Source organism: Anabas testudineus, chromosome 9 (assembly GCF_900324465.2).
Source record: "Anabas testudineus chromosome 9, fAnaTes1.2, whole genome shotgun sequence".
Lineage (NCBI taxonomy): Eukaryota > Metazoa > Chordata > Actinopteri > Anabantiformes > Anabantidae > Anabas > Anabas testudineus.
In genome coordinates, this window is record NC_046618.1 from 18,001,979 (window position 1) to 18,022,007 (window position 20,029).

The following is a 20,029-nucleotide window of genomic DNA, read 5'->3' on the forward strand; positions in this document are numbered from 1 at the left end:
TGCCGAATAAGGTTTGACATCACCTGAAAACCACTGAATCACAGCGAGTGCGACCTCAGGCTCAACCCCCAGAGTTACCAAGCATATCAGACAGTCACACATCCTAACAGCTTTTTCAACATCTGACTATAGTTTGCTTGTGATTCACAACTGCTTGAAGGGCTTGGCAGGATTTGTCAACTTATAGACCAAGCCCAAGTTCATAACTGTGATTTACGATTCGTCATGACCTATTTGGAAGGGCGGAGATAGTAAATGATATACAGCTAATCTTTGTTATTAGTGAGTAAGTTCATTGGGCTCAGCAAGGCTGGCAACACAGAGGCACCAGGCACACTGTCTATAGGCAAATGGGAAGGTTAGGTGATTCTTCACTGTATAGATTATGAATCATCTAATTGGAAAAATCTATTTTTAATTTTATTTCCTCTATAGCTGGACACTATATCTGAAGTGTGTTTCATAGCCCACACTGTCATCTTCGCACCATTTCAGGCTATGTCCAAGTGAAGAGGAGCTAATTAGGCTGTAATTAATAAATGTCTTGAGCAAGGCCTTTCACTTCCAGCGTCTCATCAGTACAGTCTGAAATATCATCCCTTTGAATCCCTTGTTTGTGTGAAGTGGGGGAATGCTGGATCCTACATCTCCCATAATGCATCAAAAGCAGATTTTTCATTCGGTGCTTCGTCCCTGGAAAGGGTCCACATCCTTCAGATTCCACAATCTGACTTCACAATGTAGTCTTTCTGTTATAATCGAGATGATGTCATGGGGGTCATTTCCTCCTCCTCCAGTCTCCCAGAATACACGACAGAGGCTGAGTCAAACTTCCAAAGACTTTTAAAGTGAGCCTTATGTGTAAAAATCAGTAAGATTACTAAACTGGAGACTTACATCTGGAGTGACTTGCTCATGGAACAATATGGAATAAGAAGATGTAATTATCCCTCTGGGTATTGAGCAACAAACACCAGCAAACATTCTTTCCAAAACAGCATTTAGGAATGAAACCACTCATTGAAAATTAAACATGTTTCAACTCTCTAACACATGTTCCAGTGAAATGTTACATAATTGTTTTCCAGTAGAGGGGGAAAAAAAAGAGCTATTGTTTGGGCTTCACTTTATAGGTTCTTGACATTGTGAACCTCTTTAGATGTTCTTCATCCAACCACTACTCTCTGCTCTGCTGTGTGTTGTAAACACAGAAATTATAGGCTTCAGTATAACCAGACATGAGGCAAGTCTCAAGCTGCTAACTGTTAATTGGTGATGTGCATTTATTCATTTATTTATTTTTATGTTTTTTTTTTTTTATTTGACATCTTTTGATTCATGGGTTGTTTGTCCGCACATGATGTGACTCTGGAATGATGATTAAAAGAGATTCAAATTAAAACTGGTGGGCGCGGACTTGTTTTGAACAGTGACATTGTTTGCTGTCATTAGAACTTAGATGGTTTTTTATGTTTCACTTTTTATTCTTAAACCATGAAATAGCTGGAAATTAAACTTGAGATTTATCTGTTTTGGACTATTTGTCAGATATTCTGTCTCCTCAATGCTGTATTTTGGCTCTAATATGGAAAACACCGGCTTGTCCCATTCAGACTTTATTTCTCTGACAAACCTCGGGGTCAGCATCAGTCCCGTCAGAGGAAGCGCTCCTTATTTAGAGAGCGCTCAGTGCGTCACGTCTGTGTGAAACTCACCACTTTGACAAGTGAGGCGGCTTCATTTAATCGCCTCATACACACGGAATACAGACGGCTATGGATTTGTTCTGGGGGAATTTCTTATTCACTTTATTAGTTGTTGGTAAGTGCTGAACTTTTGCTGAACTTTAAATCTGCTGTTTTCCTTCCTGCGACTTCACGCTCGCAATTAGAGAGTTAAAATAAATTCAAACATACAGATCCTCTCTTCCACGAATAGCGACGTTTTTATCAAGTTTCTAATTGGCCACAATTAGTTTTGCTACTTTCGGCTTGTTGGACGTTTTCATTCACTTTACAGCCGCCTGAAGATAAACTGAGTGGAGTCTCTGGATGTGTTGGTGCATTTGCTTTGAATTAGGTGCAGTTTTCTTTCATCTGCTGTCAAATGTGTGATCCATAGTCTGTCCACCTGGAATAACGTAAACCAAACCAGATTTCTTCTTCTGCTGTGCATCATATGACTTGCAGGAAAAAAAACTATCCCATCATTTGTGTTCCTTGTTTTCTGCTCTACAACCAGTGGAAACATTTAATTATTCCCCCACAGGCTGTGCATATGCTCCATTTCTGGACTTGAAATATTAATACATTATGGGTTTTGCAGAGTCCCAGGGGTGTGCAAAGTGCTACTTTGTGCTGCAGGTAAACAGGCGTGGCAGGAGGTTGTGCTAGTGAGGGTCTCCTGAGCCCAGCAGCCATACACATTCCTCTGCCTACCGATTGAGGCGAAGGCAGGCGAGCTACGCCTGTATGGGCTTGTGGGTCTGATAGTGCAGAAAAACTCACTGGCAGACAAGCAAATTCCATGTCCTGAGGGGCTTCAGATGGCTGTGCTTGAAATTGGACTGTGTCTATGGAGAAACACACAAGCTAAAGTCTTAGGTCTTCACACAACACTTCTTCACACAACAACCATCCTGTGTTAAACTTTTTCAGTTCTCTTCCCTCATCAGTCAAAGTGATAAATACATTTAAAGCATACAGCATTCAGCTACGAAGACCAACCCGTGGACACAAGGAAGGAAGTTAAAGATGTCGGAAATAGCAAACCTATAGAAAAACCTCTCTAAATATAATCATGATTTCCTTGGTACTGTTTATAGTCAGTTTAGTAGGTAGTTTTATTATTATTATTATTATTATAACCAGATAATAAGTGTGACTTTTTTTAAGGTGCTATCTAAACTATGTCATTTTTCTTCTCCACAGCTGACAGAGTGTGGCAGTCACAGTCCTTCAATGTCGGCACTGCAGGTGCCAAGATTTTCAGCGGACTAGCGTCAGAAGAGTTTGGCTACACAGTCCTACAAGCAGCAAACCATCAAGACCAATGGTATGAATTTAAGTGTTATCTGTTAAGCTCATTATGATTTATATACCCTTCCTAGTCTGCACCACTTTTATTGTGTTTCCATTACAAACAGCGTCTTGTCCATATTCTGTAGTTTTAAAGTGGCGTCCAGTTAATCATTTACTAAGTTTTCGTAACATCTTTGAAACAGCTATAAAAGTGAGAAAGATAACGACCACCACAGAGTGCATGCCAAGGTAAGCAAGAGTGAGCGTGCAGAGGCACATTGAGGTCATTGGTCATATTTGTAGATACACCTCATCAGTACAAGTCTGTACACCAGAACGGGCCAAATTTTAGATTCTGCCAGGTGCCTGATGTTTTACAGGGATCAGTCGAGATCCATGCTGATTAACCGTTTTAGACAATCTATGTGTCTGATCCTAAAGATGCTCTATAGTAGCTGAACATTGTGCAAGCACATCAGCTGTTATTGTACGCAGTCTGTCTTCATGTCTTGTTTTGAGGACTTTTCCTCATAGAGGTTTTCATTTTGCAAACAACACGCAGCATGCAGACTGTATAACTGCAGCTGCTGACTCTAACACAGCTCTACTAGTTGAAATATAAGTCATTTCTCCCCTGGTTCTGTGTGTCACACAAACAATCCTGCCATGTTTAAAGCCTCTTACATTTTGTCTCCACCCATTTCTAACATATAGTTAAACATTAACTGAGCTGCTCGGAGATGTGTGGATGTTGAACACTCTGAGTCACAGTCTTATTCAACAACTCACTGTCTGGTGGAGTGTCTCGTTTACCTAACTTGAGGAAGTGTACATGCCTCAGTAGGACCCATGAGAAAGCAACAGTAATACATCCTGTTTCCTGTCTTCTAGTTAATAAAGAATGATGCCTACCAGATAACAAAAAACCCTGTCATGACATTATGTTGAATCCTAGGCCACAGACTTTATTCAGAAATTTGTCAGTGTAAAGCCTCCTTCAGTCAACCTCATATCAGCATTACTTACTGGTGGTCACAGATTTTGAGAGATGTCTAAATCTAAACCTGAGACTTCACAACTTTGGTTGAAGAACAGCAAGCAGAACGCGAGATGTGTGAATAATATGGGTTTGAAGCGGATATTTCCAGTATTAACCTGTAGAATCTTGTTTGCTTTTTCTTGACGAATGAAGGAAATAATAATGATGATAGAATATTGCGATTGACTTGTTGGTTCTTGCTCATGACAAGACCGCTCAGACTCAGATGTTTGTATCAGTATGTTTTTATAGATTCCATGTTACACTTGACCAAACAGATACTGCAGTGAAGTGAGGTGGACTTAAATGATTTTCTATGACAACATGGGAATATACATTAAGCAAATTACAGTATACTGCCTCAAATAAGTTGGATAAATTAGCTTGCTGTGTGCACTTCACACAAAAACATTCAGTGGGTGTTTACAAGAGCGGACATAAGATGAATATTGTTGTTTTCCACAGGCTCCTGGTTGGTGCTCCATGGAGTGGTTACAGTCAAAACAGGAAAGGGGATATTTACAAGTGTCCAGTCTCTGGGTCAAGAAACACCTGTGACAAACTCAATCTTCAAGGTAAGGTTTGGTGTTTTGTTGTTTCCCATTAACCCCTCTGTACCAAACATTTGCCGTGCACTTAAAATACCTAAACCTAAAAAAAGGTGCTCCATCCTTAGACATCTAGCGTGTCTGCAGATCTCTTGCTTTATGTTTTAAAAATTAAAAAATACATACGGTGTATTACAGCAACACTACCTTTTATTCACATTGAGCTTAAGATAATTCTAATATCTATTATCCAAACTTTAATGCAATGTTTTATTTGACTCTCAGATTCTCTCAGTATCCCAGCTGTTAAAAATGTCAACATCAACATGTCCCTGGGTTTGACTCTTGTCCGGATGCCGACACTCACTGATTTGATGGTATGTCTGTGTTTAGATGTAGGAAATGATGCTATTTCAGCAACTGGCAGATTCTATCTTTACTTTAAAAACTACTTTAGTTTGATACTTGCTTTGAGGGAATATTCATAATTTCATGCATGCTTAGTACACAATATATATTTCTATAGACTATAGTACTATTACTATTGTAATTAACACCACTTGGATGGTAAAGCAGCATGTGAAAGGCAAGTGTTTTTTTTTTCTTCTTTGAAATTTGCATTGATATTTTTAGGCAGAAGGAAGTATGCCAGCGGTGTTGCTGAACTAACAGGAAACAAAACTAGGCAAAAAAAAAAAACCCACTCAGGTTTGCACGTGCAGTATTATCGGCCCCCATCAGTATTAGTTTAAATTTACAAATAAACGAATAAATATACGTAATAGACGTAAGAGCTTGTTAGGAACCTTTCAGGGCAGTGACAAAGTGAATCCACAAAGTCTCTTCTCTTATCTTGTGGTTGTCTGATGCAGATGTGTGGTCCTCTCTGGGGACAGCTGTGTGGCAGTCAGGATTTCTACCCAGGAATATGTGCAAAAATGGGCCCCCTCTTTAGTCTTCAACCTGCCTTCTCACCTGCTGTCCAGAGTAAGAAGTGTTTTAAATAATTCATGTTATTTTAAAGGTTTGTGTATATATGTGTTAGACTAATGACATAGCTTTGCAGGGCAGTGACATATGGTTTGTTCCTTTGGGTACATTCAAATACTGTCCTTGTTGCAGTGGAAACAAAGTATACTAATATTCAACAAATTAATAAAAGCCAAACATGGTTAACTACGATATATAACCTGTTTCATGCAAGTTTGACGTCTGCAAAATGTTTTTTTTTTTTACATTTTCTATATGCAGTGCACTCAAACCTGCAGTATTAATATGTTTACGTTTGTGTGGCCGTTTGTGAAATATGACAAAGGAAGTTCAGTTGAAGACTGACCACAGTGGTTGTGGCTTTCTAACAGAAAAGGAAGTTTTAGGAAATGGTCACAAAATATTAAATTGTACATTTTCAGTTGGATTCATCATGTTATTTTAAAGGTTTGTGTATATATGTGTTAGACTAATTACATAGCTTTGCAGGGCAGTGACATATGGTTTGTTCCTTTGGGTACATTCAAATACTTGTCTGAAGATGATGAATATTACTGGGAATATCTTTAAGAACAATGGTGTCCCATCCTTGCAGTAGAATCCTATAGATTTATTATGTAGCTTAGCAGTGCTCTGCTTTTCAGCCACTGCTCTTAAACCTTGAGAACACTACAAAGAAAGTGTCTGTCCTTGTTGCAGTGGAAACAAATAATACTAATATTCAACAAATTAATAAAAGCCAAACATGGTTAACTACGATATATAACCTGTTTCATGCAAGTTTGACGTCTGCAAAATATTTTTTTTTACATTTTCTATATGCAGTGCACTCAAACCTGCAGTATAAATATGTTTACATTTGTGTGGCCATTTGTGAAATATGACAAAGGAAGTTCAGTTGAAGACTGACCACAGTGGTTGTGGCTTTCTAACAGAAAAATAAGTTTTAGGAAATGGTCACAAAATATTAAATTGTACATTTTCAGTTGGATTCATCATGGCTGCTTACTGTAAATGTATGTGTGTCCCCCACCATGACTTGTCTAGCATGTGGAGGGCCTATGGACATTGTGATTGTTTTGGATGGCTCCAACAGCATTTATCCGTGGCCTCCAATGACTGATTTCCTCCAGAAATTAATATCTGCGCTCGACATTGGGCCCCAAAGCACACAGGTAATGTCATGTGTCATCAGGAAATTTAAACAGATGCTGTGGGAATATAATCTTAAAGTTCAAGATTCAAGATTCAAAAAAGTTGTGTTTCTTTACGTAATCTGTTATTGTTATAGGTCAGTGTCATTCAGTACGGCGTTGATCAGAGGATTGAATTCCAGCTAAACACCTATAAAACCAAAAATGAGATGGTCAAGGCAGCATCCAGAATTACACAAATGTATGGTACATCAACAAATACCTTCAATGCGATCCAATCAGCCAGGTTGGTGTTACATCAGTATTAGAGTTTAAGTTCAGTACATTTCATTACTGAAATATATATATAATATTTTATCACTTACTTGACAGAACATTGTAGACCCTCAGAGTAAAAGAACAAACTCTCTCTCTCTCTCTCTACAGTCGGACAGGTTTTTCGCCACAAAAGGGCGGCCGCCCGGGCGCAGCAAAGGTGTTGGTTGTTGTCACCGATGGAGAGTCTCATGACAACCACATGAGAGATGCAGTCATTGCAGATTGTGAGAAACAAGGCATCACCCGCTTTGGTATCGCCGTAAGTGAGGGCCAGCCATCATAACAGTTCAATAACCCTCATAATAACATAAACACTCCCCTCTAAAAGTAGGGAGTAGCTCCACATGCTATCTTCTAAGTTGTGTATCGGATCCAGACGTAAACACCTGGAACTGAAATGTTGATCTGTTGTTAAATTCAGCTTTTGATATCAAACCCAAAGTTTTCAGTCTACAGCAAAAATAAAGGAACTGACCTCACTGTTCCAATACTTTTGGAGGGGAGTGTCCACAAAGGTCATAGCCATAGAGCTATTTGTCAACTTGTTTTATATGAAAATCCACAGTCCTTGTTAGAGAAACCATACAATTTGTAAGAGATCTGAATTTTCCTTTTTGCTTTTCTATATTTGAGCAGCATGACTCACTTCACGCTTACACTGTGGTTTGAACGAGTGGTTCCTTGCAAATTTCCCTGTGGTTTTTCATTATTCACTAACCCCTTTACCATAAGCATCTACCATATCTACCGGCAGTCATCATTAAGTTATTGTGATAGTCATTATTATACTATAACGAATGGTATAATGCGAGATGTATTGCCTCTTGATTAGATATGTGTTAATTTGACCTAGGTGTCCATCACTCTCATTGGTCTGATATCTGTTTTTTTCCTAGGTCTTGGGTTATTATATTAGAAACAACATCGACACAGAAAAGCTAATTGCAGAAATTAAATCCATTGCTAGCTTACCCACAGAGAAGTACTTCTTCAATGTGTCAGAAGAGGCAGCACTCTCCACCATCGCTGGAACACTGGGCGACCGCATCTTTAGCATAGAAGGTAATACTACTACTAATAACGATAATTTTAATAATAACATTGTCCTGTTGTCATATAGGCAGCAGCTGTTTTTGACTTTGGTGTTTACACAATGCTCTGTTCCAACAAGGCACTGGAAAAGGTGGTGACAGCTTCAAGATGGAGATGTCCCAGGTTGGATTCAGTGCTCACTACTCCAGTCAACAGGTAAACAGTGCTGCCTATAACAGCTCTAAAGCTTTTCTTTCAACTGTGACAAAGCATGTACACATGTTTGCTGTTTATTACGCTCAAAGCAGTGCAGTGAAAAAAAGACTTTTGCATTGCTTTGGGTATATGTGTGATAAATTAGAGGAAGTCCAGCTGAGGACTTACCAGCTGTCAAGGCGCTGCACACGGATTTGTACTCATTTGAGATAGAACTTTACAAACCTGAAAAGTTGTCAGTGTATGTGTGGGTGCTCCGCGTACAAATGTATGCACTGCTGTTTGTGCTATGACAAAATACTCTGAAGTAAGACCTTTTTAGAACAGCTATAAAAAGATCTAGTATGAATGAGTCCAGTATGTATAAACCACAACCACAGCATAGGAACACGTCTGTTTTACCAATGCAGCATTCTCACAGACAGGAAATAGGAAGATACCATTTGTCTGACAATGACCTTTCTCATCACTTGTTTTATTTTGGGTGGGAAATTTAATCTGTAGTCTGTTCACTGACCTTTGGCCTCTTCTGTTTAAGAATGTGATGATGCTGGGGGCGGTGGGAGCTTACACATGGAGCGGCACTGTCGTCCACCAAACAGGGTCAAAAGTAGACATCCTGCCCTTTTCTGCTTTTGAGGGAACACTTCAAGACAGAAACCACAGCTCACTACTGGGTAGGCATGTGCAGTGTTCCTCTGCATTTGATTGCATTACTTTAAATCTTTGTATTAAGCAACACAGGAATGTATGTGTAAGTTGTCTATTAAGTCAGTGTAATCTTTTTAGCTGCATGGTTAATTCACAAGGCAGAGCTGCATAGCATTAAATATCTGTGGTGTTTATCAAATAGAAACTGATTACTTCTCTATTTACTGCTACATTTTCTTTGCTTTGCAGCAAAGGATACAGGACTACGACTAGACATTTCCTTTGTCCTAATAATAGAAATATGGAAATCAATCTATATTACTGGTGTGTTGCAGCTGCTGAGCTCTGTAAAGTGTTGAAGGAAATACTGAAATGATTCCCTTAAGTTGCAGTAAATGTTGCAATACTGCAGTGTATTTGTTACTGTATGTAATAACTCCAAGTATAATAAAATTACACAGGAATTAAAATAGAGCATAGTTGATGTCGTAGCTTCTGAAGGTAGAACACATTATGTAGTAGTAGTAGTAGTAGTAATACATTATATTGAATAAAGTAATCATCTACTATATTTTTTAAGTGAAATACTAAAGCCCCTACTCACCCATAAACCATCATTACAGATGTTTTCAGGATGTTGCCTAACTGCACCTCTTCTCTGCACAGTGTGGACATGTAGAAACTGCTCTTTATAAACATCTCCCTCATACTTTTTTGATTTTGTTGCGCCTGTTGAGGCATGATAACATACCCTGTTATCATTATGGGCATTTCCAGGCTATTCCGTCACCACAATGAATGATGAGTCTACTCTGTACTTTGTGGCCGGTGCGCCTCGCTCCAACCACTCTGGGCAAGTCATTGTCTACACGGTCAATTCCCAGAAGCAGTCTACTATCATAGATTCAGAACGAGGAAAACAGGTACTGGCATGAGAGGATTTACGCCATCAACATACTGTTTTTGACTTAGTACCAACTGTTTACATGTGATTTGAAGCCTTACAAGCAGGTAAACAGGCTATTGTTGTCCTAGATTGGATCATATTTTGGAAGTGTGCTGTGCTCTCTGGATGTGGATAAAGATGGGGTGACAGACCTCCTGCTGGTTGGTGCACCCATGTACATGAACGAGCTGAGGAGAGAAGAAGGCAAAGTCTACCTCTTCTCTGTTACCAAGGTAAAAATGTCACTATTCTGATCCTACTTTCTGAGCAATGGTGAGAAAGAGAAGTCTTCATATTTAGGGGATAGACCATTTATGCTGGATAAAGAGACGTCCCCACTGGCATTGAAAGCAGTCACACATTTTCTCCATCTTATCATCCAAAGGGTATTTTGAATGAGCAGGGATTCCTGAATGGTCCACCTCAAAATGAGAATGCACGTTTTGGCATGGCTATCTCGGTCATTCCTGACTTGGACCTTGACGGTTACAATGATGTTGTAGTCGGAGCACCACTAGAAGACAAAGAAAAAGGTGTTATCTATATCTACAATGGGGAGAGGAAGACGTTAAAGAAAGACTTCTCACAGGTATGGAAAAGAAACCAAATGTGACAGACAATAACCATGTGATGTGTGAATTATGATAATTATCATTTTTTTCTTTTTTAGAGAATCCTTGGCTCCAAACTGGATCCTCAATTGCAGTATTTTGGAAGATCCCTAGATAGCTACAAAGATTTGAATGATGATACTATCCCTGATATCTCAATCGGTGCCTATGGCAAAGTGGTGCAGCTCTGGTGAGTTTAACAATAAACATAACCTGTGATTAACACTGTGGTTAAAAGTAAATATGTAATCATTTACTATGTTACTTTATTTTAACATCAGCATTATAATTCATAATAAAACATTATTGTTATTATTCTGTTATTTATTTTTAATTCAATTGCACAGTCTTGATACTATTTTGAACTTTTTTCAGGTCCCGTGGTGTGGCATCTGTCTCGACTGAAGCTTCTTTCACCCCCGATAAAATCAATATTTTCAACAAAGCCTGTGACATTAATGGACGCAAGCTTGTATGTTTCAACACCCACCTCTGTTTCAGTGCTGCATTCAGGCCTAAGAACCCCGTTGGGCCCATTGGTAACATTGCACATTTCCCAGTACTAATACTACTTATTTATTATTATGCCTGTCGTTTACAGCAAAAACATAATTGAAGTCAGATCAGTGGATGTTTCAGTCACACTCTTTCTGAATTCCTTTCAGATATATCGTACACTTTAACTTTGGACGCTAACTTGCGGGATTCACGAGTGACATCAAGAGGGATGTTTACAAATAACAACGAACGCTTCCTTACAGAAAAAGCAAAGATTTCGTCTACACCCCTGTGTCGAGACTACCAGGTTTATGTTCAGGTAATGGATGAAAGTGATGTCCTTCACGATTCAGCTGTGTGGTGTTATCAACAAGTACTGACATGAGAAGGCTTGATATTTGTTTTTCCTAAATATGCATTATTATATGTAGTACTCTGAAAATAGTTTCCTGATTTGTCTATATATGCTCCCTTCAACAGGAGACACCAGACTTTGTTAATTCCCTCAGTATGAAAGTAGAAATCGAGCAGCAGAATGCAGATGTGAATCCTGTCCTCGATATGTTTTCCCCAAATGCGACGGAGTTCTTTGTAAGTGACTGATACACTATGATCTGTGTTCATTCCTTTTTAACCTTTGGTCTCCAAAGATCTACAGGAAATAGATCAGGTGATTTTAAATAGTTGCGATTGTGCAAAGGTGTTTAAAATCAACAATGGTGTGTGTCATGATAACTGGTATATTAAAAATTAAAGTCGCAAGTTTTGCAGGTTATGTTTTTCCAAAAAGATTAAAATTCATCAGCATTTTTTGAAAACCTGTGCTATACTCACCGCTGTGTTATTGTTTCAGATCCCCTTCACAAAAGACTGTGGTTCTGATGACGTATGCATCAGTGATTTGGTGCTGAGTGTCAAGACAGTCACGAAAACGTCCAGGTGAGAGATGCTGCCTTACTGATTATACTAACAGATACAGTTTTAAAGATAAAAATACACCATGTGATGGTTCTGTTAGTCAAAAGTAAAGAGTAAATCTGTGTGACATAACAAACTTGATCAAAGCTATGTCAAATCAATGTAAAATCAGGACCTGAAAGCAATGATTTCAAGTAGCTTCACTCAGCCCCACAGCTCTGGGGCTGGATTCAACTAATGCATTGTCACATGCATTTACATTTACATTTAGTCATTTAGCAGACGCTTTTATCCAAAGCGACTTACAAGTGAGGAACAAGGCAAGCAAACAAATTGTTTTCATATTACTGTTCTATACTCAAAGACTTGTGTTAAGGTGGAGATCAAGTGTGAGACAGTTATGACGTCACCTAACAGCGTTTAGTAGTTACATAAAATAGAGAAGAAAGAATGACCCAGCCTTGGCAGAATAGTTATTTCTCTATTTAGTGTTGCACCCTGGTAACTCGTTAACAACAATTACGCTATTTCTGTTTTATGAGTCTGGCTTGATCGTTAATAGCTGCAGTAATTAAAGTCTTCCAGTTTATACAGCAACTTTATAAAAAAACGTTCATAAAATTGTTGTGCCAGACTTATGAGTTTGGAAAAAACAATGACGTAATGCATCATTTCGGGTTTATATTTATATACTGGGACTGAGCCTATATGTGGTAAGCTAGTTTCATTTAATTTACATATTTATTATTGGTAATGTCAACTTCTAAACAAACAATCTTGTCCTCAGAAGCATATACAGCAACAGTTTTAATGGAAAATGTACCAGTACTGAGCAGATTGTAAAAACAAATGTCTACATTTTGAGCAGACGAAAACGTGGGAGTAAGGCTGAATAACAAAACAAAACAAAAAAACTGTTGTCGTATATTTTCTTCTTTGGAAAAAGAAAACTAAATGAATTTTCTTTCACAACTCACAACGCACATCTGCGTGACATACTAGTCACTGTCTAAACACACACAGTGTGAGAAGAGCAGTGGAAAATTTTAGCAATAACTTGAGCTGCTGGGTGTGACTTTGTGTGTAAACAGAGGTCCATTTATAGCCTGATGATAGTCGTATGTACATATAAAACTATATACTATATAAGAGCTTTATCCCTCTGGTCAACAGTGTGATACTATACGTTAATCTATGACACAAATTCCATAATGTACAACAATCTTGTGCTGCAGCTCCACTCCCGTTCTGGTCAGCGCTACTAACCGAGAATTATCATTTGAAGTTGTTGTGAAGAACAAAAAGGAGAACGCATACAACACTCAGGTTATGGCCACATACTCCAGCAACCTCTACTACTCCTCCATCTCTCCTCCTGTGAGTGATCAGCAGACTCACATGATCCACAACAACATTTCCAGCTTGGTAAAGCACTGTGTTTGAAATAAAATCCCACCACAGTTATGTTCTGTCCTATACATTTACAGACAGATAGAGTCAAATGCACCTCAACACAGTCACAAACTGTCACTTGCCAAGTGGGATACCCGGCATTGAGAACAGATGAGGAGGTAAGTGCAACACATTTATTCTGCTTGTGAACTTTTTCCAAAAGATTATTCACAATACTGTCATGTTATTTCGTTACAGATTAAATTTCGGATAAATTTTGAGTACAGTCTTGATGACTTGCAAGACCGAGCTGAGGTGAAATTTGAGGCCAAGAGGTGAACTGAATTAAGTGGAAATTCAATTTGAATTTGTGTCTCAGTTGAAATGATTGTGTGTAACAGTGCTCGGTACCTTTTTTCTTTACAGTGATAGTGATGAAGAAAGACCTGCAGACAACAAGGTGGACAAATCCTTTCCAATTCAATACGATGCAGGGATTGTTTTATCCAGGTGGTTTTACTGTTTGTTACCTTAAGTATACCTTCAGCAGTGTATTATTGACAGTTAAATGCAATAAAATGATGGTCTTGTTGTTGTAGGCAGTCAAACATCGATTTCTACGTGGCAGATGTTAACAATCCAGTAGCAACAACGGTCAAATCTCTAGACGACATCGGCCCAGAGTTTAACTTTACAGTGAAGGTGCCGTAGATAAGTCCCATCTCTAAAAACATAATAATCTCATTTATCATGAAATCTATTCAAAGATGTGTTTATTAAGATGAATTGTGTTTAAAGGTTTCAACAGGTAACCTCCCTGTCAGCCTCCTGTATCTGACCATTGCTCTGCCAATCACCACGAAAGGGGGAAATCAGATCCTTTATGTTACCAGTGTGGACACACAAGCGGTAAGTACTCAGTTCCCAAAAAACAAGCTCAGTTTCTGTGGAGACTTTCAAACTATTCAGGAAATACAATTGATGTTCAGTGGTAAAATAATCTGATGGTACAAATTAACCAAGCCGTCAGTTTGACTGGTTACCAAACTGCTCCAATACTATATGATGTTGAGTGTTATATGTAAACATATAAATGGTCTACAGTAAGGCTTCTCCGCCTGCAGGGTGGTTCTATCAGCTGTGATTCTGCCAACCTGGTTGATCCTCTGAAGATCGGCATGAAGAGCCACAAAGTCTCTTTCACAGAGGAGAGCCTCAGACGCATGGAGAAACTGGTCAGTCACTTACTTATGTGCATATTTGTCTTTTTACACACTGTACAGTTTGTGTACTTTCTTAAATAGTAGTTCCTTCTGTGGAATTTTATCACGCAGTATTTTCACTTAATAATATATTTTCTACACAAGTGATTTTATTAGATTCTCAAGTGCTTCATGTATAATTCACACAGTATTATAAGCTACATGTATTATGAAGCTGCAAACTGCATTGTGTCATATTTCATACTTTTTACCTCTATCTCATATTTGACAAATTTAATAGCTCAACTAGTAGTTCTAACTAATTTTGATGGTAGAATGTACACTTCCTAAATTTCAGGGTAATTTGAAATTGTGTTATGTGCTGAATTCATTTTATTTTAATTTTAACTGTTTAACTTACAGGACTGCAGTAATGCAAAATGCGAGTATTTAAAATGCATCATCAAAGATACGGAAGTCAAGAGCAGCTACATTGTAAAAGTCAAAACAAGGATCTGGAGTGGCACATTTGTTTCGGTAAATATGTTTTGTATTGAAGTATAATTAGAATGTTTTGTCTGCTTTTATTACAATAACTGTGCTGTGTTGCAGATTAATTTATTAATTTATCATTTTACTATGATAGGCTTCCTATCAGAGCATCGAGCTGACCTCTAATGTTGATATTGAAACCTCCAACCCTGACCTGCTTATTATTGGCCTCAAACAGCTTCCGGTAAGATCACTTTGAATATTTGGTGCCACATATTGATGAAGAAGGAAAGACTTCTAAAACTGACCTGCTTCTATTTGTAAATGAGACAACATCAGACATATCAGAAGTGCCAAGTCTGCATAGTTTATCTGAGTGACTCGGAGCTTGTGAGGACCTGTTGTAAGGGAGGGGGGGAAATCGTGGATAAAACTAGAACCAGAGCTTGAAATAAAAAAAGCTTTAATCACAACACAACCAAGGTTAATCTAAAAAACTGAAGATCACTCTGAGAGGAGTATGAACAGAAACTAAAGTGGCAGGGCCAGGCATGGATCATGACACCTGTCCTGTCTTCCTGCTTCCTGCTGTTGAGGTGGTGGTGGTGATCAGTAAACCTGGAGAGACAGCAGATGTTCCAATAGGTGTAATCGTTGGCAGCATCTTTGCCGGACTGCTGCTGTTGGCTCTGGCTGTTGGACTATTGTGGAAGGTGAGTGTGTCTCTACACTTTTGTGAAAACATTACAACATAAAGAGGAATGTCGGTGGATTGTTGATACAGCTACAGGCAATGAGTATAAGAGCATTTTTATAGCTTCAGTTTTTATATGCAACTGTTGACTTATACGAGAACTGTTTACGTCCTAGTTTGGGTTTTTCAAAAGAAAGTACCAGCAGCTTCAGAAGGAGGCGGAGGAAGATGGGCAGAGCCGCGCACATGTCGATGAAGTGCTGTGAACTAAAAAATAAAAAGACAATCTGCAGTCTCCTCTCTGCACTGGGTTGTATCCAGTGTGGGTAGTGGTACTTCTCACTGGTTCTTTTAAAGTGCAAATGGACTATAGCTCAGTCACTGGAATGAAATGGAAGCTGGTAAGTTTGTGAATGACTGGGATTTGATCCTCTGTCCATTTTACAGAGGGATAGTGTGTTTATTGTTTTGCTTTATTTTTTTTTTACATGTACTATTTGCTGCACTGATTTATAAGAGATGCACAACTGTATTTTCCCAACACAGCAGAACCACATACAAAGGTTTAGATTTAGATCCGCGTGTTGCTACAGCATCCTGAGTTTTACACTGTAAATTCTGGGCAACATGACTGAAAAAATAATAGTTTCCAAAAAATCATATATTCGTGTACAGAATATAGTTCACTTGTCAACACATGGACATTGAGTTTGTAGCATTAAACTGCCTCGAGATCCGTTGTCACCTCTGGTACTCAGGACTTTTCTTGCACTAAGACTGTTGATATCAATAGTTTAAATGCAAAATGAAAACATTATCCTTGACAAGGTGGAATATATAATTTATCTGTTTCATTGTCATTGTCTGTATATACTGTAAGATAAAATGATGATCTTTCATATTGAGTTTTGTACTGTATATGAAAAGTTTAGAGGTCCAAGGGGTGACTACATGTTTTTGTGTTATTGTTTTTTGGTAATATTTGTCACACAGATTTTATTTTTCTTTTATAATGGCACAATTTGTCAGGTATGAATATTTCAGTTATTCAGGGCTGCAACTTAATGTTCTTTAGTATTTAAATAATTTGCTAATTATTTTATCTGGTAATTAGTCAGTTTAGTGGTTTAGTAAAATTACACTTCAGAGATACAGTTTTTAAATATTTTATTGTTTGTTTACTGAGAGCCCAAAGCAGTAACCAGGCTAAGTTGCTTCTTAAATACACAGAATCTGTGCCTTTGTTTTTATTAGCAGTAGGAAATTTGCCAGACATTCAGTTTGGATCTCGATGTGTACTGACACAGCTTTGCCACAAGATGGCAGCATGTTGGCACCCCTCTTCTCACTGCTCTGCTGCTGACTTGAACACTATTGTACCACCATCAATTATTTCATCATAATTTATAACCTATTTTCGATTGTGTTTCTTGTGTCTTTTTTTATCTCCTCTCTGCTCTCACTGGATCATTTGTAGAAAACTTAACCCAGCTAGATCCCACTGGGACCACTTCCTTCCAAACATCAGTACAATTGAGGTTTTTCCTCAAACTCGATTCATTTCCTCTCACATTTTTGACTGTCGTGTTCTCCCACTGTTAGATAAGTCTGTCCCTCGAATGTTGCGGAATGTGTTTCTGAATGTTTTCCTTCTGAACGCGCCAACTCCAGCACCCAGCAGAGTTTTTAGCATTAGTTTCTTTGGATCTGGTGAAGTGGAATCTAATAAGTAGCACATTTTTGGAAGCTTGGCTTGAGCCTTCCTTGTTGGAGGGGATCTATAGAATTTGATAAATGCTCGAACTTCTCTGTTTCACAATTACTCATACACTACGGTGTTGTGAAATAGCCTCTGTGTGTGTAAGTGTACGGGGAGCAATGTTGAAATAGTTGATGAAATGAGATGAGAACAGCGAAAATGTTCGTAAAGTCATCCCTCTAGAGTTTCCTGCAGATGACTGGCACTTCTAGCCAAAGGAATGACCCATGCCACAGTGGAATGATTGCTCACGAATTGCTGCAATGTTCTTGTGAATGAAGAATGATGTCATTGCGAGTTATTAAATAGCTATTGGCCTTGTTTGCACTGTTAAGATCTTTAGCATTACCCAAATCTTGACTGTGTAGAGTGGTTTCATTGCAACTACTTAAAGGATTGCCATGAACTCCATACACAACTGATGCGTTTGCATGGCGGAGGTCAACTTTTCATTTATTTTGTTTCATAGTAAAAACCCATACAGTCACAAAGTATTACAGCACAAAACCTTTCGACAACATCATGTAACACTAAACTAAACAAAAGTGTTGCAGTGTACTTTTTTGATGTAAAAAAATAAAAATCTGTATCAAATTAAAACAAATTGAATGTCATCCCTCAATCTGTGACATTGCATGGGTGTGTTCACATTCATTCAGATCAGTGTCAGCTCTTCAAAGACACTGATCTCACTGACACTAACTGACTTGCTGAACTTTAACTCAGCGTCACTAGAACATTTTCAGATTTGCCTTTTAATACTGTGATCACTCCTAACAATCGGCATTACAATGACTGCACTCACGTGGAATTAAATAGCTCTGGAGTTTGACAGTCTTTGTAAGATTAGTCAGATCCCTGATTCATTAGGTAGAACATGAGGAATACGTGAAAGAATGTAAATATTCCTGATGAAATGACTTTCTTTGGTTAAAAATATTTGAGTAAACGCATTAAAGTATGAGTAAATGTGCTTCTCGTACAGATGTTTTTCTTCTATTCATTACAGTGTTTGCTATCTGCCATCAATAGTAGCTGATACATGCTCGATATAATGTTCTGACCGTTTTAGTCCATTTTCAAGGCACATGGGGCAATTTCTATTGATTTAATTTGGTTGCCTCCTTTGTTTTAGGTCTTCCAACCGGTTTCTGTTTCTGATTATAATTTAAAGCACACTATATGTGACCTGTTAGTTTGGATTTCAAAAGCAAGTCCTGTGCGCTGAGGAGCAACAGATTTTCCTCTTTCTTCTTCTGTTCCCTTGTTTGATGTATGTACTGTAGCATGAACTCACATCACGGGACCACAAAAAGGACACACCATAAATAAAGACTGCAAAGACCCCGTCCAAATACTAATACTCTAGATCTATCTAGAGAGCAAGTGGGTGGTCCTAATGGATAATATGGAACAATATGTGGATATTTGTGTTTGTGATGGTTTGTAATTACATCTCAGGAATCTCAGGAATATAAACATTAGATGCACACAGCACAAAACTACTAAGAATTTATGATCACATTGTTGTGATACATTGATAAAGTAGACTACATAAGCGGTGTATGAGAACAGTCACACACTGTAGAGCTTTGATCTCACATCCACTAATTTTCAGCACATCAACGGTACCTGTGTGTTTCCTTGGTATTTAAAGAGAAGCTGCAGTCTGGCCGGCACATAATGAACTCCCTGGTGTCTGATTCACTGCAGACACTTTCTCTCTGCTCTGAAGAGCTGTAACCAGAGTTCCGCTGAAGAGGTCGCGCAAGGACTTCTAAAGGAGTTCAGCTTGCGCGTCGGTGTGTGTGTGTGTGTGTGTGTGTGTGTGTGCGCGCGCGCGTGTGTGCGTGTGTGTGTGTTTCATTCACTGAAACACAAGACCCCGCTTCTCTGTCTGAAGCCTCTTCGGAAACAGGTTTGATTATATTTAAAAGCTTGACCCGGGAGAGAAACCCAAACAACTGTCTGTTCTAATATTAGCAGCGCGGCTGCGGACTACTATGAATTCTATTATTGTCTGGGCTCGGACATATTCCAAAAGACAGCTCTCATCAAAAGATTTACACTTTTGTCTGCAGTTGGTGGAAAAAAAAGAATATCAGTTTCCATCAAGTAGTACTCTTAATTAATTTGAAGGACTGCTGGTGTGCCCGGAGAGGTATGCTGGCTATGAGTTTGATTACGTAGTGAGAATGTCAAGGTATATAAATCAAAACTTGATTTATATTTATACATCTCAATATTATTAATGATAATAATATGGTTGTTAATAATAAAAAAATAATAATAAAGACAATAATAATAATACAGCTTTGAAGGCACATACCCAAGCCGTGCGTAAAAGCGAGATGTAATGAGAAAACTCAAATAATTAGTTAAATATTAATGATACCATTGTCCATTAAAACCTTATTCATATGAATTGCAACATGTTTTCCGATCTCCTGTGTTTGTTTTGACTTCAAAGCTGCACAATTCCGAAGTGTGGTGCTTTCTGACACATTCAGACATATTTTCATATTCTTTCATTTTTGTAGTCAGAGAAA

General features: G+C 38.3%; 1 protein-coding gene across 1 annotated transcript; it reads left to right on the forward strand.

Moving 5' to 3' along the window:
* Nucleotides 1-1,717: 1,717 nt before the first annotated feature.
* On the forward strand, nt 1,718-18,430 carry LOC113150547 (integrin alpha-2). Its single transcript, XM_026343099.1, has 30 exons — nt 1,718-1,821; nt 2,931-3,054; nt 4,525-4,634; nt 4,893-4,984; nt 5,480-5,594; nt 6,645-6,772; nt 6,889-7,037; nt 7,178-7,328; nt 7,966-8,131; nt 8,241-8,317; nt 8,856-8,994; nt 9,746-9,891; nt 10,004-10,147; nt 10,300-10,503; nt 10,585-10,715; nt 10,901-11,064; nt 11,191-11,342; nt 11,504-11,614; nt 11,877-11,962; nt 13,177-13,318; nt 13,429-13,512; nt 13,592-13,668; nt 13,760-13,843; nt 13,933-14,035; nt 14,132-14,242; nt 14,458-14,568; nt 14,959-15,072; nt 15,182-15,271; nt 15,624-15,740; nt 15,898-18,430. Exons 1-30 carry the CDS (start codon nt 1,776-1,778, stop codon nt 15,985-15,987), a joined length of 3,558 nt encoding a protein of 1,185 aa, XP_026198884.1. The 5' UTR covers nt 1,718-1,775; the 3' UTR covers nt 15,988-18,430.
* The last annotated feature ends 1,599 nt before the right edge of the window (nt 18,431-20,029 follow it).

What these genes read in the sequence shown, in the direction of transcription:
- LOC113150547 (XM_026343099.1), top strand. Translation starts at nt 1,776, where the DNA reads ATGGATTTGTTCTGGGGGAATTTCTTATTCACTTTATTAGTTGTTG. An exon ending in CGACACTCACTGATTTGATG is followed by an intron (nt 4,985 to 5,479) that starts GTATGTCTGTGT and finishes TGTCTGATGCAG; the next exon opens with ATGTGTGGTCCTCTCTGGGG. An exon ending in GAACCCCGTTGGGCCCATTG is followed by an intron (nt 11,065 to 11,190) that starts GTAACATTGCAC and finishes AATTCCTTTCAG; the next exon opens with ATATATCGTACACTTTAACT.